Raw genomic sequence first — 25922 nt, 5'->3', positions numbered from 1 at the left:
AATTTTAAAGTGGTACACCTTTATAAGGTTGTATAGTCTTCATGCATTATGCGACCTTCTTATTTTACTGAATTTTTATTTTTAAAATATGAGTGATGAATAAGTAAATAGTACTTGTGGATTCCAAGAAATATGTGGTTAAAATTAATATTTAATTTTGAAAAGTAACTTTTTAGTATAAAAATGAAAATGAAGGGCCTTGCCACATGTATATTAAGGTTTACATAAGAAATTACGTAATGTTCAAGTGATATTTTGCCATTTGTCAATTTAAAATACAATCAACTTTTTCATCAAATATTTTCATTCTATGACATTTTTCAGTAGCTGCTTAGATACCATTTTTATGTAAAAATAGCGAAATCTAAAAATGAAATCCAAATACGTCTTGGTGCAAGATGATTGTCTTTCGAATGTGGACGTATCTTTTTTGAACGATGATTTAATTTTATTTCTTTTTGTTCAATGGTTCGACTAGTTAAACTGACTATCTTTAATGTAATGGAAGTCGCTAACTTAGATCATGAGTCTTTGCATTAAAAAGACTCGTTTGTTTTTGTCTTGTTTTGATAATAATGAGAGTGATAGTGTCAAAATAAATAATTTTCTTTCACACAAAAAGCAAGGCCATAGGTAAATATGCTAAAAATAAACAAAATCTTCCCATTGTATATGTGAAGTATATTTACATTTTGAGTCATTCTTCAACTTCAATTTCAATTGCCTAAAGCAATCAAACATCCTTCCATATGTCAACGGAATAGTAAATCATACAAGTCAGAGCATACAAGAGGGCAGATTCGTCACAAGAGAATATTATTAGAAAATTGCATTATTAGTGCTCAACTTATTTTTCATATAACACATTGATCTCTAATATTTTAAAAAGAGCAAATTATATGCCTCTCTTTGTCTTTCTCTAAAACAAAGCTCTTTCATTCTCATACTTATTTTCAATTATAAAATCAAATAATAAATATTTTGCAAGTAAATTCAATTTTTTTTTTCTACTTTTAACTATATATTCTTAAAAAAAACTATTCATTTTTTTTTTAAATAAAGACCACCAAACATGGACACATATAAACACATTGGTTTATACTGTACAGATTCATTTTGGTAGATTGATGCCAAATTTATACTTAGCAATTTGTGATTGGATGATTGAAAAATATTTTTGACATAACTGCCAATGATATCCTACCAAGTATGAATCTGACAAAATGAATCTGTACATGTAAAATATTTCAAAAACATTTTTCATATCAAATTTTAGGCACATTAAGTTGAGAAAAAAATAATTTTTAAAGTTAAGCCCTAGTTTAGTTTGCCCAAAGATCATGCTTTTAATATATTTTGATAAAATGTATGATTAAAAAGTTTATAAAAATTATGTGTTTCATAAAATTTGTAGTTAAAAATAAGATTGAAGAAAAATATATTTTTAAAAAATTGGGACCAAACATGGGCTAAATATATGAGTGAGTGTCATACAAATGACATTTCGGTTGTTGGGATTGTTCTATTACCAATCATGTTATTTGTACAATGAATTTGATAATAAATTTGACAATGTGTGAGTTGGCAAGCATAATATTCATTGATATGAAAAACTATTTTTATATTCAATGGTGAGGATCTTTACGCTTTACACATTATCAAACTCATTTTACAAATTTACTGTACAAATAGATTAATTCATATGTTACTCATTGAATAGGTTGGTGACCAAAAATGCAAAAATTAAATGCTAACGTTATCTCTGCAGTCGGATCCTCTATTCAAATTTTCGGATCCGCCTCTCAACCCCTTCTCTTCTGTCAACGTACACACAATAGCCCGTCTCTATCGTACGCCATTTTATTTATTTATTTATTTATTTTTTCCATTTCTCATTCCATTCCTCTCGCATTTCAAGAATCAAGAAAACGGCCATTTTCGCTTTAATTCTCCGCTTTTTCCGTCATCGATTATTTTCGAGAAAGAAAGAGAAATCTTCTTTGCAGACGCGCATTGGAGGGCGAGAAGATAATGGAAGAAGAAATGATGGAGGATGGTAATAACAGTAATGTTATGGATGAGGAAATGGAAGGGAGTTTTATGGACAATGAGATTGATTTTGACTACGAGTTCGACGCGGCTCGGTTCTTCGACTTCAGCAGAGCCGAGTCACTGGCCGAGACTCGATATGCCGAGCTCTGGTTCCAGTCTGCCGGAAGCTATCCGCCTTCTCGTATGTTTTCTATCAAATTTCTTTAACTTTGTTTTAGTATTTATATTTTCGTATCTAACAGTTTAATATCGTGTGTTGTACGTTATGTTTTGATACTTGCACCTTGCTTTGGCATTTCCGTTCCCTCATTTGTCTCCGTTTATGATTTATAAAATTAGTACAGACTACTGAGGATGTTGTTTTCTTCAATCGTGAGAGAATAAGTACAAAGTGAGCATGTTTTGTAAAGCTTAAAAATAGTTTTTGGTTTTGGAAGATTTTACATATGATATTAATTCTGTTTCAAGTAAAAGAAGTTACTTATTATTAGAAGATACACACTTATTTTCAATTTTGACAGATATAAAAGGCTGTTTATGTTTAAATTTACTTATAATAAAACTTTTTAAGCTTAGCCAAACATGCTCTGAGTTCCTACTAGCATAAGTTAGTTATATGAAGTTTGGTTTTGTGTATCTTAATATTAGGCAATATTTGGAGATGAAAGTATTACAAGCAGCATAATGATAGTCAAAATATGTGAAGTTTTTTCTCGAAATGTGAGAAAGTAGTTTTTTCGTATTCTTGACGAGTGCCAAAATTTTTATGATCTGTGAAGATCGAGGTACTACGAGCGACATATTTGTATTTTGCAATGTGTAAATTTTTTTTCTTTTGCGCCTTAGATTTTAGAAATTAGTGCGTTCACAATGCCAGAGAGTTTGGAACAAATTTTGAAGCTTAAATTTATTACTATCATTATTTTGTTGAATGGTGTGTTGGTTCTTATACCTTGCTATGACATTATCCTCGTCACTTGTCTTTGAAATTTTTTCGGTTTAGTAGTTTTATTTTTTTTCATTTTATGTTTCTCTGAGAAAGATAAATTTTTTTTATACCTATCCGAAAACAATTGTAATATACTTTCTGGAAAATATTTCCAACAGCAATTTAGTTGTCATGCTTCTGTGGAGAACATAATAATATCTGGATGGCCAAAATGTGATATACTTATTGGACGTGGGGATGTCAAAATGCTGTAATTGTGGTGAACTGTCACTCTGTGTTTCTCATGCTTGCTAATTTTCTCCACGATTTGTTGTTTTATAGCCTTGAATTCACATTGCCTTGGTGATTTCTGTTCCAGCTTTTGTGGCAAGGTTAGTTCAAAGAGAAGACATCGCATTGGAGAGTATTAATACCTCCCCAAAACCTAAAGATGTGGAAATCATGAAATTATCGGATAGCAAAACTGATATTGAAGCTCACCAAGAAATTTCTGCTTTAGACATGAATTGTGTAGCATATGGACAAGGTGAAGTTCAAGGTTAAATAAGCTTCTGTAAAAGCATTAGAGCATTGAAATATATTTTCAACCTGATGATAGATAATTACTATTTATACTCAACATATTTACTTATAAAAATTATGGCTACTACATACAAAATCTTTAACCCATTCACTCACTTTGTCATTTTATTTTTTCTTGAAGAAAATGAAGGAAAAGATGGACCAAATTCCACAAATTTGCAAGTTAATAGCGTGCAAATGTTTCAGAATCTATTAGAGAAATTACCCTCAGGTGTTGTTTCCTTTATGATGATTTATTTTTGAAACAACAACATTCAATTTTGTTTCCATGCTCTTCAATCTTCATTCTATCTTAATCCATTCTGCCTTCTACTTTGTTTTATATTCTGCATTAAACTTGATGCTCTGTATTTTATAATAGAGCTAGGATATACTATCTTATTTGCATCTAGAATTTAGGTTTTTGTTTTCCTAACGTTCTGCCCATTTGTACTTGCAATGCTATATCTATGCAGGGTTGAACTTTTACAACGATATGGTGAATAATACTTCAAGTACTAAAACAAAATTACCAGTGAAGCAATCGTTCCCAAGGATCTCAACTCTTATGAAGCCAACAGTGAGTCAATTGGCCAAGCAAAATCGACCTCTCCAAGCTGGTGACTTCAGGTGACCAATTTTTTCGAATTCTTTATTATTGGTTGGATTTTTATTTTAAAAAGCTTAGAATGCTTTAAAAATATTGACGACCTTGTGCTTTGTGTTTGTTCATGTTTATTATTATTATTTTAAAAGTTAATCTTGTAAGTAAAACATTTGAATTTTGTGCAATCAAATGTCATTGGCATTTTCTTTGTTGAAATTGATAAAAACTTGTTACTCGTTTTATTTAACATAATTATATTGTAAGTGTACGGTGTCAAGTTTTGTAATATAATAATGAAGTTAGAATGTCGAAGCCATAGGGATTGATATTTAATTTCTACCAAGTACTATAATTGTGTAACTCTTATTTTATTTAGATGAATGAAATTTGGAATCAATAGTATTAACTAAGTTAACGTGATGAATGTGGTGACGAATTCGACAAATAAATGAAAGTTAGAAGAATAATCAAGCTGAGAAAGCCTAGGGTTATGATTTTACTTAACTATCAAATATGGTTTTTAATTATATAATTATTTCTAATCAATTTTTTCAAGTTTATAAGCAAAAACCCTAATTTAATTCTACTCTCTTTTGAGTGCCGAGTAAAAATTATTCATATATTTCAATTCCAAGATCTCTATTTTGAGTTAAAATCTAGAAATTATCAAGTTCGTGATTCTTATGTGGAACGTGCTTCAAAGGAATTACACTTCCTCTCAAATCTTATAATTTCGTAGGTTATGTTATTTTATGATCATGCCTAAATTTTGCTTTCTTGAGTGTCAAAATGACAAGCATCCAATCATTCAATTAGTGGCCAATCAATTGAAAGTATTAAGAATAAATAACACGAATAAACATGATTGGAAAATCTTAAAGAATTAATTATAATAAAATCAAACCATATTTTCAAGTTTTGGTTATATCAAACCCTAGATTAAATGTTTAGTTCATTACTAAAGCCATAGAAATAATCAAGTTCAAATAAAACAACATAGAGAAGAGAATAGAAAAACTAATTTTGGTAGATCTCTAATCTCCTTTGCGATGTTCTTAATTTCTCCTTGATTTTTTTATTATTGCCCAGTTCAATTGTGCTTGAAAACTGGCCTCTAGATTAGTAATTATGCCTTCTTGAAATCCTTGGATGAGTTGAATTAAAATTGGGCTTTTGAAAGATAAATTGAACTTGAAAAACTATAATTTTATTCGGTACAATGCCCAGACTGGTCTCCTGGGCTCCGCAAATCTTTCATTTTTTAGGCACCCACTTTTGGGAAAAATTCAGCACTACACATTTTTCAGTATTTTTATTGTAACTTTCTCTTCCGATATTTAGTTGAGGCAATTAAAAGTGCATTGAAAAGATAATTCAAAGAGTTACAATTTCACCAGAACTTTTATTTTTTATATTTTATTTTTATTTTTTCAATTTGAACGTTTATTATGTCGAAAATGGGTCTTAATCTTTGGCTAAAAGTCGGGTTTATACTTGTGTGGTTGAAAATTGTTTTGTGAAAATATTTTGATCATATTTCACTCCCTTTTGACTTTTAATTATATCCGATTGACTCTTAGCAATCTTCAATTTTCGTTTTGTGGTCTGAATCAACTATTGAAAAGTTGCAATTGAGTCTTCAACTTTGTACTTCACCATTTTTCATTGTTATTCACTTCTTTCTTTTAATTTAGCTTCCAATCATTGAGTGTTACTTAATCAACATCAACTTCTCCTTGATTCATGTCAACATCACTCTTTTCTCCAAATTCGTTCTTTTCTCCAAGTTTTGCATCATTCACACCAATTCACCTGACCTATAAAACAATACGAAAGCACAAACTTTCCAAAATTCAAAGAAATAAACTAAATATCAAGATTAAAATGGTATCAAGAGAATGAGACTCATCAGAAATTAGTATTTTTTTTTGCTAATGTGTATCTAGGTTCTATTAATCTATCAACTTTTGCCTTTATATGAGAAGAAATGAACACCTTGTGAATCACGTGGGGGGACCACAATCGTGGGAAATTTGCATGTAGCATGACACGGATACGTGTGTTACTGAATATGGTTTTCTGATTGCTAGGTCAAAGAAGTCTTTTGTGGAGGGTCACCCTTGCGGGATTGAGAATCAAGCTGCTAAAAGACAAAAGCTTGAGGGAGGTCACCTGCGGAAGGTTCAGGTTTATCCTTTTTTTAAAATGTGGCTTGTTATGAGGTTGGCATTGTTCTATGGCCTGCCTTTTGAACCTCAGAAAAACTGAATGCCATATTATGGGAGCTACCCAGTGATATGACAAAATTTCTTAGAAGTTGGGGCTATAATCGTTTTCTTATTTATTTTCTTCAGTTTTTCACGTGTGTTCGGAGTGGATACATGGTTATTTAATAATATTTTTGTAATTTCTATTCCCATGTAACGCTTCTGAATATCTCTATGTGACAGGTTGTGGGTGCAGTTCAGCAAACTAGTTTTGTTCATAAGGCACCTAAGCAGGTAAGCCACTTACTTCTGTAAGCATGACTCAGTTTTGTCAAATAAGAGAATCTATATTTGGGTAACAGAAGAATTCTCTGTAAGGGCATCTGTCATATCCCTAATATTCAGAGACAATGTTGTTTGTTAAACTTGCATACTGCCAAAGTCTGTTGAAAGGAAGCTCTAGCAATGTACAAATTGCAGCTATAATGATCTAATGCGTCATCTAATTAACCTTGGCATGGAATTACCAGAGGAAAGGGGACAATGACAAGACATTTTGTTCCATGTTTTCTTGTGGATCTGAGTTCTTTCAAATGATTTTACAGGTTGCTACTGTCAATGGAAATATGATGCAGGCTAATTCGAGGATCACTATTCCTAGAGAACCTGATCTTGAAACAGCACATAGGGCACAAAGAATAAGGTCAGTTAAGACGACAGAATCCAGCTGCACTTCTGCTTTTTTATTGTCAAAGAAGGATTTTCTTCTTACTAGCTCTGGGATGCCCTGTTTGATCGATTGATTTTCAGGCCAAAAGCTAGAAAAGAAGCTGAGAATATGACTTCAGCTATTCATGGATTCAAAGCTCTTCCATTAAATAGAAAAGTCAGTAACCTGTTCAGATATTGACGATTTTGACTTCTGTATTATATTAATTAATCATTTTTAGATATATCTGCATCTTTCAGATTCTTGAAGCACCTTCACTGTTGCTTCCGAAAAGAAGCACTCCTCAGTTGCCAGACTTTCAAGTGAGTGAGCCTGACATTAGCTTTCCAATCCAGCAGATTGATTATGGTACATTGAAATAACTTGCATGGCTGAATTTTTCCTCCATTATACTGGTTTCAGGAATTTCATTTGAAGACTTCAGAGAGGGCTATGCACCATTCCTCAGCAGTTTCAACATCCATTCTCCCTTGCAGCAGTTCTGATAAGGTTATGTCTCTGATACTTTATATATTACAATTGTGCTCCAAAAAATCATGAAAAAAAAAACTCATCCATTATTTCCCATTCATTTCAAAACATTAATGACTATCTTGTAATTAACATGTTCTCAAATATGCTTCACAAGTTTGGAGTGTGCAGTCCATTCCCAGAGAGGGAAGAGGGTGGATTTGATGGAAGAATAATCATTAACTAAGCTGTCGTTTTGGTTTGGGGTTGCTTGGTGGTGAATTGGCTCTAAATATGATATAAAATAATAATGTCAATGGTAGTTGGGAAAATGTTCTATTAATTTGTTTTATCATTGATATGTTAAACTTTGTCTTGTTGCAGGCCTTGCATGAACCTAATGCGAATTCATGCATGGAATCCGCAAACGTAGAATCCAGAAGGTAATAATGCTTTAACAAACCTTCTGTCTTTGTTTAGCAATTTTTATGTTGTGTGATCATTAGTGTGTCAATATTTTTTGTACAAATTTGTGGCACTTTGATTGTTAAAATGACATCCTTTCACTGTCCTATTACCCTCCAATATTATGTATTTTTCATTCACCTCTTTTAGGTACATCCATGGTTAAGCCAGGGAGTTTTGGTTTCAACTTTATAAATTATGCTTGCTTACCAAACGTCTTCTGGGTCCTATAGTCCTTTCTAGTCCTTGCAGATATTTGAGTTCTGTTTAATTCTGCCTTTGGGTTAATGGGTACAATAGTGCATTAAGTGGGATAGTTTGTCTCTTCATTAGGTCGAATCTGATGGATGCTTTACGGCCGGAAGGGCTTGAGTCTTCTTATGGCTTTAAAGCTCTCCCTCTTAATCAAAAGGTAACTTTTTCAATATCTTTTGTTTGTGGTAACATTATGTCCTCCAGATAGTGAATACAACTTTTGCGTCATGCAGATACTGTCAAGCAAAGGAGATATTGGAGTTTTCCGAAATTATAAGAAGGAAATTACAGTGCCAATGGTAGTTAGCATTTGAAACTTGATTCTAGTGCTTTTCGAACTGATAATTCTAGAACACCATAATCAGTATAGGTTTTTGCCTTTACCACAGGAATTTAATTTCCAAACAGAGAAAAGGGTTCAACATAACCCACCAATTGAACTCTTAAACAAGGTAAATTTGATAACTACCTATGTACTTCATAGATCGTCGTAATGATCTCTCCATCAGTGCTGTGCTTGAAATTGTATTAAAGAACTATGAACCCTACCTCTATTTTTGTAATCGTTTGGCACAAACAAGAAGAGGTGCAGTTCTACGCTCCTTAATTTTGCAACTATCAAGTGCATCCACGAACACTTCTTGTTATGCTCTAAGCAATTAAATCATTGAATGATTGGGCTTCTGGTGACACTTCTTCCCTCTGTTTTGAACTAGCTCTCTCTGGCATCTGACCAACTTCCCTCTGTTTTGAACTAGCTCTCTCTGGCATCTAACCAACCAACTGCTGGTTCACAGACAAAAGTGCCATTGCCATACAACAGCATACCTATTAAGGTTCCATTTATTCGTTCTTATTCATAAATTCATTATTACTTAACATTTAAAGAATACGAGGTACTTCATTTTGACGTTCTTGATTGAGTATTTATTTTTTGTCACAAGGGTTCAAAAGAGAATAGATGGAGTTCCTTCCAGCAAGAACGTGAGGTAACATATTCTTGTACTCTAATAGCCTTAATGAAGTGGTCGAGTCTCTTGTGTGAATTTTTTTAATCTCACCAGTCATAGTTATAAGCTGTTTCTCTTGCGTCTTTAACAGATAAAACTAGTAGTGAAACAAAAACTAACCTCCTTTGGAGGGAAGCAGATTCCAAGCGGCCCTGATGGGAGAAAGGAAGCTGGTCCTGTTTCTGGGATTAACAGGTATTTGATTTGTTCTCTTTATGTTTATATTCAATTAGAATGCACAAATATATATATAAAATCGATTCTGAATTGCCAACAGGGGTATGGGCATTCGCTAAGAGTAAAAAAGCAATTTTTTCTCATATGATATTCGTGGTGGCCGTCAACCTTCAACCTCTTCCATTCTAATGAAGTTGCAACGTCAATATTGGATATTGACAAGTACATAAAACTTCTTAAAACATCTCGTATCAGGCTCTTTTGCATGCATGCATACAAGATATGAAAGTTCATCAACTATGAAGTGTGAAAGTCAATTTTGTTACATCCCAAAATGCTGATATTGTCACAGATTGTTTATTTGATTGACAATAAAACTGTTGTAGGTTAAAGTTGTACAGTCAATATACCCGTGTTCCATATACAACAATGATTAGCTGTGTCGTTACATAGTTCTGTTCGGCATCATTTGCCAACTCTTGGTCATTGAGAAATGGTTTTCATTATCTTCACCATCCAATTATTGATTGTCATTGTGAAAGTATTTTATTCTAATTGGTTTACTGACCCCAAAGTTTGGTTGGTCAACCAACATTAAACCATTATTAGTGGCCAAATTGAAGCCCTTTAGCTATTACATGTTGGTTGTTGGAAGTTATATATTGTGACAACATTGTATAGGTAGATAATGATGTTCACTGATGGTGAATCAACCAATCTTTAGAGTTTTATCAGCCCACCAAAATCGAACTCTTTAGCCGCCAATATTTGGTCGTTGAAGGCCTTCACTGATGGTGGATTAGCGATCACTCAACGACCACAACTTTTTGGTTGCTAAAGGTCTTCAGCGACTAGGAAATAACCTTTAGCAACCATGTTTTTTGGTCGTTGGATGTGTGGGGATTTTTATTTTTTATTTTTTTGGTAGTGCAATTAAATGTAAGACCAAATCGAGGCTAATTCACCAATAATAACTTAAAATCTTATTTAAATTTTAAACCAATGCAATTTAATTTTGCGATAATAACTTAAAATCTTATTTAAGTTTTAAACCAATGCAATTTAATTTACTTATCAAACATATATACATCCTTTGAGACCTCACACACCTATGTAAACAAAAACTAGATTGCACATTGTAACATGTGTGAATGCGATTCGAGAAAGTTTTTACTTTTAAGTTCATGTTTGACAACTATTAAATCTTTAGTTTTTATATGCTTATTTTCAACCAAATATTACACAATATTTTGCACATAAATCCTAAAATTTTCCTTATCTTTTCATGACACATTTTCCTAAAATTCACTGTTTAAATCCCAAATAATGGTCATGAAAAATGGGCAAAGCATTGTCCACTTTTTACTTGATCAGAGATTAATGCAGCGTGTTGTTAGTACAAGATACGTTAACATTATTTTGTAAGATTCACATAATAGACGTTACAAAATTTTACGTTGACTATCGATCCTCAATGCACTTTCCTTTATCTAGCTCCAATTTGACAAAACTTTTTCAAATTATAAGTTGATTAATCTCATGAAATGTGTATTTAAATAGTAGATAAATGTCTTGGGTTCAGTAAAATGTGTGGTTAAAAGTAAAGCCCTCGTTTGACCCCATCAAATTAAATTTCATTTTTCTCTTTTCTATTTTAATCACACAATTTTCTATAAAATAATATTATACATAAACCGAAAACCTTTCTTTCTTTTTTAACCACTCATTTTAAAAAAAAAAATACTATTCCACCCATTTTAATTTGGAAAAATGGGGGCCAAACGTGTGCAAAATTTAACCTGCTTAAAATCTGAAAAAAGTTTTACCAAACAAATGTCAGTCTTGAAACAACATACACATTATTGATTTTAAATAAAAATGTTTGTTTTAGATTTATTTTGAATGGATCCTAATTTTGAAGGAAGTTTACCAGGCGACGGCTTTCATTTCCAACATCTGCTGCCAAATGGAATCTTGATTAGCTTCCTAATTTGCTGCCTTATTCGGCCAATACCAAACAAATCCCACATAACTCAGAGGTTTCACTCTCTTTTTTGACCGAGTCCCATATAATCTTTCGACATAAGTTAACAAGTATAAATAAATAAAATTATTTATTTTTAAGAAATTAAAATTTTCGAAAATTAAATTTAAATAAATAAATAAATGTATTTTCACTCTAATAGCGCAATAACCTAAGCTTTAGGATATACAATGGTGCTTGGTACGACTCTCAACTCTATCTATTTATACAGAGTGAATTGTTCAAATGGTCACTAAATTTTGTAAAAAGTTTTCAAGGTGTCATTAAACTTTAAAAATCACTTAAATGGTCACTAAACTTTGCACAAGATTTCCGAGGAGAAACCTTGCAAAGTCCTGGAAAAACTTTTGCAAAGTTCAGTGACCATTTGGAAAATTCACTCATTTATACATGTTTTGGATTATTAGTTTATTACTACTACTAGAGCGAGCAATGCCGCGTTTAGCCGGCTGGTTCATCATTTTCGAGAGCTCTATATACAACTATATAAATCAAGGCCAGCTGAACCATAAAAGCATCCATCCTGCACAGGCAAAATATAGGCAAATTATAAGCAGTTTAAGCAAGGTTTCTATTGCATCAAACTAAGTTCTAAAATGTCTTCAACAATTTTCTTGATTGCATTTTTCGTCGCGATAGTTGCTTCTTCAGCTTTAGCGATCGAATATGTAGTTGGAGATGATGCTGGTTGGAAACTCGACTTCGATTATCAGAAGTGGGCTGAGGGAAAACAGTTTGTCGTTGGAGATAAACTTAGTATGCTTCTGCATTTTTATATTCCTTTTTAGTTTTTACTTATTTAAACTTAATATTGGTTTATACATCAACTTATTTTTAGTATGGATAGTAACATATTATCGTTTGAGTCGGTCTTTATCAAAGTGTTATTTCAAGTTGTGAGTTCACAAAATAACATTGAATAAGTGACTTGTCCGGGGTTAAAAATGGGGGAGTAAAGATACAGACTGATGTGTCAGAAAATGATTGGATATTTTTGTTTTAATTTTTCAAACTGTCTAATTATGCATCCACACATGTTCCATCTATATTTGAGTATGACTTTGAGCTTGGATGCATAGCATGATTGAATAACATTAGACTAAAAACTTTGGAGGAGAGTTCTTGTCGGAAAAAGTAACTCCATTTTTCCCAATTATTGAGGAAATACTAGTTTTTTTAGCCTGTTTTCGTCAATCTACAATATTTCTAATCGCAGATATTTCCTTTTCTACCTGCATTTCTGCAAATCTTTTGTGGTGAGATCAATTATCATCTTAATCATAGCATCTCTATGCAATTTTAAAATCACTTTGGTCCAATTTAATCTTTTGTAACAAACCTTATTCTTTTTCAGAATTGATAAAATTCTTGTTAATTTTACATTTTATATAATTCTACGGATTTTAACCTATTTTTCTGCTGCAGTTTTCAAGTACACAGATAAAACTCACAACGTTCACAGAGTAAATGGAACTGCTTTCCAGCAATGCATGGCACCAGCTGAAAGTGAGGCTCTAACTAGTGGATCTGATGTGATCACCCTAGCTACGCCGGGAAGAAAGTGGTACATTTGCGGGGTCGGGAAGCACTGTGCGAACGGAATGAAGCTTGCCATTACTGTTTCTGCAGAAGTACAAGCTCCGGCTCCAAGCCCGGTTTCTGCAGCAGATAAAGTCTCTCCATGGAAATCTTGTGCGTGGATGCTGGCATCAATGGCTTTCTTCAGGATGATGATGGCTTAATAAGAGACAGACCCAACTTCTTAATTTTCATGTTATGCCATTCTTTCTTTTCCTTTTTTTTTTTTTTTGTTGAATTCTGAATTGATATTTAGTAAATTTTATTTATATTTATTTTAAAATTTTTAAAAAAATTGTTAATTGAATTATGGCGATGTTAAATGAGTTAAAAAAAAAAAAGTAAGTTGCAAATGAAATAGAAAAAATCATATTTCATGACCTTCAAAAAATATTTTGCGAGTGAATATATGATTTGTACAAAAATACAACTATCGTCTAAAATTCTAGTTAATACTTCTTTTATTAATGTACTTCTACCCATTGCATTACGAAGAGGGAACTTATATTTAATCGAGCACATACCTACATGAAGTGTCGTATGATGTCCCAACAAAATAGTTCGCAAGATTCATGTAGTAGAAAGATATAACATAATAAACTCTCCGTTAATCAATCTCCAAACTGTATATTTAAGGTTCAAATTGTGATTGATTTTAGAGCCCAACTCGTGATTATCAAACGATCAAAAGTTAGTTAGGTGCTTGGTAAATTTAAGAAAAAATTAATTATAGAAAAATCTTTACAATCTAACAGCATTATGCTTTTAAAGTTTCGAATAATCTACAATTATAATACCAATTTCAGCCTTAATTAATATACTTCTTTTTATTGATATTACAAAGGTAATGGATCTTTCCGCCATTTATATTAATAGATATTAATTTTATAATGTTAAAATAATTATATGAATAATATTTTTAAAAAAATATTTGATATGATATGTATGTTGTTATAGAAGTAAAAATATATTTTCCAATACTATAACAATGATTATAATAAGATAAAAAAATATCATTCTAATCAATGCTCGTTTGAATAATTGTTATATGTAAAACAATAAATCATTTTTGTTCGCCATATGTCGATATTGATTTTGAATCATATAGTAATTCTAAAGCAAATGTTACCGTATACTTAACTGATTATTTATCAAATCGATTAATTATCTTGTAAGAACAATAATACCAAACCTCGACAAAATCTTGAATTCAATTTATAGTATCTTTTTTAATTCCCAATATATAGAGCACTTAAATCACCCATTCAAGCTTCATTGTCACTCCTTACATTCTAAATTTGATGAAAATACTAGGAATGACACTTTGTCCGGCGACAGCTTTCATGGCCAACATCAATTGCCAAATGGAAGCTAAATTTAATGACATCACAGGAGGACATATAAACCCTACATTATCAGTTACACACTTTGACCAAATCCTTAATTGTCACGAGTTAAGCAGAAGAAACGGGCTCAATGATAGGGCCTTTTTTCAAGGACCGACTTGACAGTTTTTTGTTTATTTTTTTAACTGTCAATAAAAATTTGTCAAGTATATGTGTGTCAAAAAATCCTATCATTGACCCTGCTTTTCCACAAAAATTCTATTGTCACATATCGATGCAATTATAAGTAGATAAATAAATATATATGACTATCTCTACTAAAATTTTTACGGTGCGGTTTTAGCTTGTTTACTGTTAATGAGTGAAATTACGCTGATAGCTGAGAATTTGCCGGGCATTTGACCTTTTAGCATTCTCTGAAGGTTACATGACTTCTAAATTTTACATTTCATATTAAAATTTTTCTTTTTGGATCATCTTGAAGATACATATATATTTGGACTAAGCCATAAGAAATTTATCGAATTGGCATTATTATTTTTTTTTATTACAGCATATATATTTTTTTTTATTAAAAATATAATCGATTTTAAATTTTCTAATATATTCTTAGTTAACATATCTTGTTATTAACAAATATGAAATACTCTTATTTAAATTATTATGTAATGCAGTGGTATATTAGAAAATTTATATTTTTAATTATATTTTTTTAATCTATATGAAAAAGAAACAGACTTATTTTTATGTGACGATGGAGAATTATCTTCTCTGTATGGAAGGATAATAATTCTGTATATATCATCGATCAACTTGGACATAAATTAAGGAAAATGTTGGGTTTTAGTGGTCCTAACCTAAAACAACTGTTATTTAATGAAAACAAAAATAATTTTTAAGTAAATTCTAAAATTCAGAACCGTATTAGGAAGATCTGTCGGTGGCTTGAAGAAACAACGAGGAAGATAAACTAGAACTTCAACAGTCAACATCCTCATTAATAACGAGGGGTTTATTTTCAAAGGATGAAGGGAAAAAGGTTGGTGAGACATCCTATTCAAAATTTAGTGTTAAAAGATATAAATATTAAATTCGAAATATTCTATATTATTATTGAGACAGATAGCGACAAGGCGAGAAGCGATAGATCTGAATTTCTCCTTTCATTATTACCTAATTTTACCTCGAAATTTTAGCTCCAAAATCTACGTGTGTCTTTTTGTTTCTAAGTTTATATGGAAAATGATAGGAAAATCACCAAGATTTCCTATTATCTCAATTCATAATTAAGACAACAGTTCTACAATACATTTTTGTAATTTGTATGTAGTTGATTGAAATCATGAAAGCCATAATTTGTCATGGTTTTAGAAATTGAATTCACTTCATTTTAAATAATTATTCTTCAATTCTTCAACAACAATAATAAATTAAATATTATTTTTATGTATTTATGTTTAATCTGTAGTACTAATTATTACAAGGGTTTCGATTGAAATCTCCTTCCTGAAACTTCTTCGAATTTACCTCTTTTGAATTTGAATTCTTTTGTGAAAGGGTTAAAAGACAGATTTATCTTTAAGGATTTGAAAAGGGTGGAATGCAATAATAATTTTAACTTTCACTCAATTTGGTCAAGTGGGCTTCTTTTAGGATCCTAGAATAAAGTCAGTCTTGCACAAGTTACTTTAATTATGTTTTTCTAATTAATAATTCCAAGAATTATATAATATATGAAAATGAAAAATGCATGTGCACTAAAAGCATCCCTAATGATGGTGTAAAATAGAGATTTAAATTTCTAATGTCACCGAAAACCTCTCCATGGAGATATCAGATATGCAAAGGAGATGCAAATTACATTTTTCAATAGAAAATGCTTTACTTCCATAAGAGGCAAAAAGTAAATTTAGATCTTTTCGTTAAAACAGAATCTGAATTTAGATTCATCGAAATGTAAATGAGGATGCAAAAATAATTTTAAAAATATCAATTTACACAATCAGTGGAGATACTCTAACACGCAGCAGAGCATCCTTTCATGCCTTTGATTTAGCTTTTTGGAACTTTTTATATATGAAAAAATATATTGGTTTATATTTTAGACAACCAAAATATTACTCTTTTTTTTTTTTTTTTCCTGATAAGATTTTACTATTTTTAATTTTTCAAGACATTTTGTTGAACACAATGCCATTATTGGTGTCGGATGCCATTTTTATGTTTGAATTTGAAACATAATAGATACATCTTTTTTCATTTATTTATTTATTTATTTTGAATTACCTAACTCGACATGCATACACACATCTATGTAGGAAGGAGCTATGTTTGTTCATAGTAGTAGATCGATAGTGACATTTCAAAAAACTATGCGCACACATAAAATAATTTTTTTTTTCGAATATCTTATAATTTTAATACCTTAATATCTCCTATGTCATCTTTTAGAAAAATGTCTTTGTAATTTATGAGAAGGATAGAAGTTTTAAAATAATAGTCAAAAAATTATAAACTGTTGGTATAATTAATTTTTCTAGCATTTTCATTGGTCAGCGGGGTTTTCGCTCAATGCTTTTGAAATGAATTATTCATTTCATGTTGAACAAGTGAAAAGAGTACATATGGAGAATAAAAGATGAATGGTTTGATATCAATATTGTCCCCACATGTACATCTTTTCTAAGCTTCACTGTCAGCACCTCGTGGGTTGTCCGATTATTTCTCAATGTATAATTTTTTCACATTTACAAAATCACAATAAATGCTTATTTCTCAAAAGTTATACATTGAGAGAGAGAGAGAAGAGAACCTCCTATTTTCATGCTATGCTGTAATATTCTTTCTTTCTTTTATTTTTTGTCATTGTGAATTTTATTTTTATTTTTAAAATTTTCAGAAAAAACATTGTTAATTGAATTATGATGACGTTAAATCAGTAAAAGAAAGTTATGTGATGTATTTTATGTTAGAAACTTGTCTAATATTAAATGTTAAATTAATTATTAAGACTTGTGGTTCTATAATAAAATGTCAACTTTAGCGAGAGGAGTAGTCCTATACTCTATATATTGGTGTTTTTATACTTATTCAATGTTCTATTAATACCTTATCATGTTCGCACAAGATGATGACTCGTTTAAATATACTAATCTCAAGAACAAGTCTCATTTGAGTTTTAATCGAACTGAATTGTTTATTTGAGTTTAATGAACTTTGACACCCATATTAACATTTGAGATTCCATTTTAAAAGATTAACATCTTTAAACAATACATTATATGTTGGTTGTTGTTTTTCTACTAATTCGATGTGAAATTCGTCTCTTAACGCTAATGTAGTCTATTAATGAACTACGTTCCTAATCGCTATCAACGTGCTTTCTTTTTTCGAAGTTGTACGTACATGATTTAAGAGGCCTATCAAACTGTATTTTCTTTGATGGGAAGAAGATACAAGGTAAAAAAAATACATAAGTAATAAAGAGTTTTCTAATCTATAGAGTCTGTGATTCTTCATCGATGAACGGATTTAGGTCTTGAGTATGTTTGGTTTAGCTAAAAACTCGATAAATAATTTAGTTAGAGCCAATAATTAATTTTAATTATATATTTCATGAGTCTACAATTTTTATAAAATTTTCAACTATATATTTCATCAGTTTTTATTAAAATATATTAAAAATATGATTTTTAGCAAAACCAAACAGAAACTGAATAAATTAATTGAATTGTCTTCAATTTACAACTTTTCATTACATACGGACTTTCGAATCTAAAAGCTGTAGCTGAAGGTACGATTTACAGCTTCCGCTTAGTTATTTATGTTCCATAATTTAGCTACCATTTTAGTATCAGAGAAATACTTCTAGTTTAGCATTTGATTCATGTTTATTGTGCTGAGCATTTTCAGTACTTTATTTTAATTACATTTATCTGATTTAATTAAGATTACATGATGTTTGTGCACCTTATGCATCATAATTTCTTCATATATTATAATCTGAATTTCTAATTAATTAAATAAAGTATATGATAATGAGCTAAGTAATTTTGAATTGGTTTATTTATAACCATATAAGTAATAACGATACATATTACATATTACGTGGAGCATTGTTATGCTTCCTTAAACTAAATTTTGTGCTTACGTTGAAAAAATGATACTTTAAGTTGGGACAGATTGCGAGTCAACTGCGTGCTTGTTTTAATCTTTCCATTATTTAAAAAATCCAAAAACATTAGAAGGTTGAAAATTTTGAAAAAAGATATTAAAAAAAAATTGGGTTTATGTTTTACTTAATTGGATAGCATTGCCGGTCAATGAGAAGATTATGCTTGAAATTGTGTTGATTTGTAACTTGTAATCGAATGATATTGCTTGTGCTTATTTTTCATATATTTCTTATTATAAGACCTTGTGTACATGACTATCACCAACTATTATTTATGTTTTAAAAATTATTTTAAAATGGGATGGATTATTTGAGTTGGTAGAACTAGGATATAAATTATCCTAAAATTCCTAAGATGAAATACATCAATAACTCGACTTCTTTGTGACATTACACCAAAAATCACCTTTCGCAACGGTTAAAATTTGTTGTCAAAGACCTATGACAACGTTCAGGCGTCTATTGTAAGTTTCGACGTTGCCGTAGAGGGAAGAGTTTTGACAACGTTCAAATACCGTTGCAAATTAAGGTTTTGGTAACGTTCTTTGAACGTTGCAAATGAGGGTTTTGGCAACGTTCATTGAACGTTACAAATGCTGTTTTTCGCAAAGTTCATTTAACGTTGCCAAAACCCTCATTTGCATTGTTTTTTGAACGTTGTCGTAGGTCATTTAAATTTATTTTTTTCGCAGTTTTTTTTTATTTGTATAGCAATTTACCAAACCAACCACAAATTAAAAAAGACTTTCTGGGCTTACATGAAATTGATATAATTTTTTTAATCCATACCAAATAGACAAAACACATCATTGTAATAAATCGAAGAAAAATTTTCATTTATATATTGCCCATCCAATAAACATCATCCTAACTGCTCACTTGTCAGTGACAAGTTGTGCCCGAAGTTGCTTCTGTAGGGCCAACTTTACTTCAGTGTACTTGCGAGTCTTGAGACCACAGTCGGGGTTAACCCACAAGATGTTGGTTTTGAGCACTGCAAGCATCTTGTTAATTCTGTCAGCAATTTATTCTGTTGATGGTATTCTGGACGAGTGTGTTACAAGAAGTGCAAGAAAATCAGCCCTTTTATTTCACAAAAATATGAAATAATAAACTACAAATGAAAGAGACATAAAAAAAAAACGCAAAGAAGACAATATTTTCGCCCTAAGGCAAGAGGTTCGGAACCGGGGTTCCTAATCCCCTTTTGAGCTTCGTCAAACGGAAGAAATCACTATATCAATGGAATCAAATATGTCCGGTACAATCTTCATAGCACTCAACCGAAATCACACAAGATTTCCCCCAAAAATTAAGCCTTATAAACCGTACAACATTCACTCAAGAATGATGAATCGAAGCCTATACAACAATCACTCAAGATTATTTCAACACAAGCTTCTATACATTCGACAATGACATTCACTCAAGAATAACACCAATGCACCTTGTTAAATCACTCAAGATTAACTATACAAGATTGGATTAATTTCTCATCAACAGGCTAAATTTTTGGAGTGCAAAAAATTGACCACCGAGAGAGACGAGAGGCAGAGAGTTCGTGAGGTGAGAGAGAGTGAATCTGAATTCTGTAGTTACGTACAAAACCTAGTGCCATTTAATATGAAGCCTCTAGAATTATGCCATCCAATGGTAGGTAAGTTGACACTTAGCGAAATCTGGCAGTATCCATTTATCATAAGAGAAAAAAAGTGTTCCAGCAGCTCATGGTCTTCTGGCAAAGTGAAACAGTAAGTCTCCAATTTAATTACAAGATCCGGCCCAATTAGCCCAACAACTAATTACTTCAAGCCCATCATTGTGCCACTTTCTCTACAAAGTGGATATCGTAAACACCTGGGCGAATTCTAGCACTGTACTTCACTCCCTCGTGAAAAATTGAAAGGAGCTTCTCATCAGAATGAGAGTTCTCAATGGTGATCACATCACCGTCCATGTCAATAATAGAGTGGGTGATAATATTGAAGTTGGAGTAGCACATGTGGGTGTGAATCTGTTGGAAATGAAGGAATATTATCCAGTCAACAAACAGAAGCTATAGCACGTGGTATCGAGGACAAGGAAGTGCAAGGATTTACGTGGGTCGTATCTTGAACACCAGCATTGGTTATTCTGAAAGAGTGGACGGCCCAATCCAAGTAGAAAGCATGCTCGGACTTCCTAAGGCGCAAGCCTTCTCTCAATGCAGCCTCGTCAATTCGGGTAAAAGTGATGCCTGCCTTCTCGAGATCCTCTACTTCATCCTCAATGGCCAAAGTAATGCAAGAGTAGCCCATGACTTCATTATACATTCCCTAGCTGCAACTTAATTTAATAAATTAATTAACAAACCTTAAACACCTAAGTAAGCATTCTTAATTAATGACCACTTAGCAAACAACTTAAAATCAGATTCCAACAATCTTTCTGAATTTTTTTTCCCAATAAGTGTAAATATAAAAACTCAACCAAAAATATATATCATCATATAGGCCAGGCAGATCATATTCTAAGATTTGACACAAAAAGTTTTGTGGAAATGAGGCATCATTTTTGCAACTAAAGAAAATACCATTCAATATTGAATTGTTTTTAACAAGTCTAAATGCTTGTTAAACTTGAATATTGCCAAAGTCTATTGAAAGGAAGCTCTAGCAATGTACAAATTGCAGCTTCAATGATCTATTGCATAATCTAATTAACCCTGGCATGGAATTAGCAGAGGAAAGGGGACAATGACAAGACATTTCGTTCCGTGTTTTCTTGTGGATTTGAGTTCTTTCAAATGATTTTATAGGTTGCTACTGTCAATGGAAATATGATGCACGCTAATTCGAGGATCACTATTCCTAGAGAACCTGATCTTGAAACAGCACGTAGGGGACAAAGAATAAGGTCAGTTAAGACGATAGAATCCAACTGCACTTCTGCCTTTGTATTGTTGAAGAAGGATTTTCTTCTTACAAGCTCTGGGATGCTCTGTTTCATCGATTGATTTTCAGGCCAAAAGCTAGAAAAGAAGCTGAGAATATGACTTCAGCTATTCATAGATTCAAAGCTCTTCCACTAAATAGAAAAGTCAGTAACTTGTTCAGATATTGGCGATTTTGACTTCTGTATTATATTAATTAATCATTTTGTGATATATCTGCATCTTTCAGATTCTTGAAGCACCTTCACTATTGCTTCCGAAAAGAAGCACTCCTCAGCAACCAGACTTTCGAGTGAGCAAGCCTGATTTTAGCTTTCTGATCCAGCAGATTGATTAGGTACATTGAAATAACTTGCACGGTTTTAGGAATTTCATTTGAAGACTTCAGAGAGGGCTATGCACCATTCCTCAGCAGTTTCAACATCTATTCTCCCTTGCAGCAGTTCTGATAAGGTTATTGTTGAAAAATATGGAGCCTAAATGTTAGGCTTCACAATTTCAATGGTGTCAGACAATTGTTTTCAAATGCTGGCTGCAAATGTTGAAAAAGCAATGTGGATGGAAATATTTTTTGCAGCCATGCAGCCGCCAACCACAATATTTTAAAGACTTTGGGCCATGCATTTAATGAAAGCCAATTTTGTTGAAAAATAATAGAGATGCATTTATGAGAATGGTGAGATTTTTCACTATAAATTGGGGCCAAAGCAAAGGGAGATGTGTGCCAAAACATGAGCAAAAGAGAAGTGCAAGAAAATCGTGTAGAGTGAAAACACGAGAGATAGTGAGCAAAACACAAAGTGAGAAGTAGTTAGGCTTTCGTTTGTGTAGAAAATTAAGGAGAGAAAAATGAGAAATTGTCTTTGCGTAGGCAAATAAAATACAGCGAGTGTATTTGTTGTATTCCTTTTATTCTCTTGTTGATACAGTAAAAGAATTGGTGTGGGTTTGTGGACGTAGGCACGATTGCCAAACCACGTAAATTCTTGTGTCACTTGCACTTATTATTTTTTTGCTACATTTATTTCTTCTCAGTTCAAATTATTTTGCGTCCCACTAATCCTGGCGGAATTAGTAGCGGTCTAATTTCCTAACAATTGGTATCAGAGATCCAGAATTTAAGTGGGAGGAATGGAAACAGACGAGAAGATATTCAAAATCGATAAGTTTGATGGCACAAACTTTGGATTTTGGAAGATGCAAATGGAGGACTATTTGTACCAGAAGGGCCTGTATAAACCACTTCACGTAAAGCCGGAGGACATGACCGACTACGAGTGGGAATTACTTGACCGAAAGGCTCTTGGCGCAATAAGGCTGACATTATCAAAGTCAGTCGCTTTCAACATAAAAAATGAGAAGACGACGGCATCTCTCATGGCGGCTCTGTCTAGCATGTATGAACAACCATCTACAGCAAACAAAGTTCATTTAATCAAAAAACTATTTACTATGAAAATGGCAGAAGGCGAAAGATTTGGAGAACATCTAAATGTGTTCAATGAAGTGACGGACCAGTTAAACATAGTTGAAATCACGTTCAGTGATGAGGTTCGAGCTTTATTGATTCTCGGGCAGCTGCCTGAGAGTTGGAATGGCACAGTTACAGCAATTAGTAGCTCTGCCGGAAAGTCCAAATTGAAATTTGAAGATGTCGTGAATATGATCCTGACCGAGGAAATACGAAGACAGTCAGAAGGTGTTTCCACTTTTGGAGCCGCTTTGAACATGGAGAGCAGAGGCAGAAGTTTAAACAGAGGTAAAGAGCATTACAAGGGCAAGTCAAGGTTTGGTAGATCAAAATCTAGAAATCCAAAGAATTCCAACAAATCAAAAGTTGTTGAATGTTGGAATTGTGGCAAGATCGGACACTACAAAAATCAATGTTAAGTTTCCAAGAAAGAAAATGAAAACAAAAATGAGGCCAATGTTGTAGCAGAAGAATCTGATGATACTTTGATATGCTCTTTGGAAAGCAAAGCAGAATACTGGGTAATAGATTCTGGAGCATCTTTTCATGCTACTTCAAACAGAGAACTCTTTACGAGTTATGAGCTAGGCAATCTTGGAAAAGTGTATCATGGTGATAATCAACCTTGTGACGTAGTCGGCAAAGGCGAAGTACAGATCAAGCTTAATGGATCTGTATGGAAATTGAAGGATGTTAGACATATTCCAGACTTGAGGAAGAACTTGATATCTGTGGGCCAACTATCAAATGAGGGTTACGTCACAACCTTCAACGGTGATATTTGGAAGGTTTCCAGGGGTGCAATGACCATAGCACGAGGCAAGAAAAATGGTACTCTTTACACCACAACGAGTGCTTGCGGAATAATTGCAGTTGTTGATTCAAATGAAGATCCGAATCTATGGCACCAGAGACTGGGGCATATGAGTCAGAAAGGACTCAAGTACATGCATGACAAAGGGAAACAACCAGGACTTCAATCTATTGATGCAGACCTATGTGAGAGTTACATATTAGGGAAGCAGAAGCGAGTGAGTTTCAACAAGTGTGGCAGAACTCCAAAGCAGGAAAAGCTAGAGTTAGTCCACACAGATGTCTGGGGACTAGCTGCAGTTCCATCTATTGGCGGAAAGTCTTATTTTGTGACTTTCATCAATGATCACTCCAGAAAAGTATGGGACTACTTCTTGAGACACAAATCCAAAATGTTCGAGATGTTCAAGAAGTGGAAAGCTATGGTGGAGAATGAAACAGGTTTGTGAGTAAAGAAATTGAGATCAGATAGTGGCGGAGAGTACGAACATACTAATTTCAAAAAGTTTTGTTACCAGAGTGGTATCAAACTGGAAAGGACGTTGCCAGGAACACCACAACAAAATGGTGTGGTCGAACGAATTAACCGGACTTTGACAGAGAGAGCCAGAAGCATGCGGTTACATGCTGGCTTGCCTAAACAATTTTGGGCTGAAGCTATCAACACAGCAGCATACTTAATCAATCGCGGGCCATCAGTGGCTTTGGAGTACATGATACCGGATGAAGTATGGAGCAGAAAAGAAATAAAACTTTCTCATTTGAAAGTTTTTGGTTGTGTCACATATGTACATATTAGTGATCAAGCTAGGGGTAAGTTTGACCCCAAATCACTAAAGTGTACATTCATTGGACATGGTGGAGATGAGTTCGGGTATCGCTTTTAGGATGATAAGATCAAAAAGGTCATCAAAAGTCGGGATGTCATATCCAATGAAAGGGTGATGTACAAGGATAGAGATACATCGCAGTCTAGTGACATACATGATAATCCAACATATGTTGAGTTGGATGATACTCCAAGTAGTAGTATGTCAAAGCAGATAGATGAAAGTCCTCAGCCAGAGGAAGCTGTTGCAGAGACTACCTCCAACTCCTATTCCAAGAAGATCTTCCCGACCACATGTTCCAAACAGAAAATACATAAATTATTTGTTACTTACTGATGCCGGTGAACCTGAATACTATGATGAGGCATGTCAGGGAGAGGATGCAATTAAGTGGGAGCTTGGAATGAAAGATGAGATAACGTCTCTTATCTCTAATCAAAGGTGGGAGCTAGTTGAGTTGCCTGCAGAAAAGAAAGCCCTACACAATAAATGGGTCTATTGAGTTAAGGAGGAACATGACGGATCAAAGCGATACAATGCGAGATTAGTGGTCAAAGGCTTTCAACAAAAAGAAGGAATTGACTACACAGAGATTTATTCTCCAGTAGTAAAGCTGATAACAATTCGATCAGTCTTGAGTATTGTTGCAGCAGAGGGGTTGCACTTAGAGCAGTTAGATGTGAAAACTGCCTTTCTCCATGGTGACCTAGAGGAGGAGATATATATGCAGCAACCAGAGGGTTTCTCAATCAAAGGAAAAGAGAAGCTCGTGTGTAAATTGAAGAAAAGCTTGTATGGCTTAAAATAAGCTCCGAGACAGTGGTACAAGAAGTTTGATGGATTTATGCAGAAAAATGGCTACTACAAGTGCAATGCTGACCATTGTTGCTATTTTAAGAGGTTGGAGTCCAGCTACATTATTTTTCTACTTTATGTTGACGACATGTTAGTAGCGGGACCAGACATAAACAAAACTCAGAAATTAAAGAAGCAACTGTCAACAGAATTCGAAATGAAGGACTTGGATCCAGCTAAACAAATTCTAGGGATGAGAATTTGTAGGGACAAGCAAAAAGGCACTTTGCAGTTATCCCAAGCCAAGTACATTAGTTAAGTTTTGCAGAGGTTCAACATGAACAATGCAAAGGCAGTTAGCACGCCATTGGCTAATCACTTTCGTCTATCAAACAACCAGTCTCCGAAAACAGAAGACGAAAGAAACTTCATGGCTAGTATTCCGTATGCCTCAGCCATTGGAAGTTTAATGTATG

At 32.9% G+C, this 25922-nt stretch overlaps 2 protein-coding genes and 1 pseudogene across 6 annotated transcripts; 2 read left to right on the top strand and 1 right to left on the bottom strand.

Moving 5' to 3' along the window:
* The first annotated feature begins 1814 nt into the window (after positions 1-1814).
* LOC111379486 (protein TPX2) lies at positions 1815-9983 on the top strand. 5 transcript variants are annotated; one of them, XM_023002864.1, is made up of 18 exons: positions 1819-2233; positions 3360-3527; positions 3714-3794; positions 4039-4192; positions 6260-6356; positions 6620-6670; positions 6982-7079; positions 7187-7262; positions 7346-7408; positions 7509-7595; positions 7941-7999; positions 8355-8433; positions 8510-8575; positions 8666-8728; positions 9035-9112; positions 9221-9265; positions 9378-9481; positions 9564-9983. In XM_023002864.1, exons 1-18 carry the CDS (start codon positions 2032-2034, stop codon positions 9580-9582), a joined length of 1590 nt encoding a protein of 529 aa, XP_022858632.1. In that variant the 5' UTR covers positions 1819-2031; the 3' UTR covers positions 9583-9983. The 5 variants fall into 5 exon arrangements, with proteins under 5 accessions (XP_022858633.1, XP_022858632.1, XP_022858629.1 ...); XM_023002861.1 differs by having other exon boundaries at positions 3360-3539; positions 3705-3794; XM_023002862.1 differs by having other exon boundaries at positions 1820-2233; positions 3360-3539; positions 3705-3794; positions 6260-6350.
* A 2120-nt stretch (positions 9984-12103) lies between these two features.
* LOC111379479 (stellacyanin-like) lies at positions 12104-13249 on the top strand. Its single transcript, XM_023002852.1, has 2 exons — positions 12104-12263; positions 12933-13249. The coding sequence occupies exons 1-2, from the start codon at positions 12104-12106 to the stop codon at positions 13247-13249; spliced, it is 477 nt and encodes a 158-aa protein (XP_022858620.1).
* A 6231-nt stretch (positions 13250-19480) lies between these two features.
* On the bottom strand, positions 19481-20902 carry LOC111379478 (annotated as a pseudogene).
* Between the last annotated feature and the right edge of the window lie 5020 nt (positions 20903-25922).

The sequence above is a fragment of the Olea europaea genome, unplaced genomic scaffold, assembly GCF_002742605.1.
Source record: "Olea europaea var. sylvestris unplaced genomic scaffold, O_europaea_v1 scaffold1995, whole genome shotgun sequence".
In the NCBI taxonomy this organism is placed as follows: domain Eukaryota; kingdom Viridiplantae; phylum Streptophyta; class Magnoliopsida; order Lamiales; family Oleaceae; genus Olea; species Olea europaea.
The sequence above is the reverse complement of the archived record's forward strand: the minus strand, read 5'-3'. Positions and strand labels throughout refer to the sequence as shown.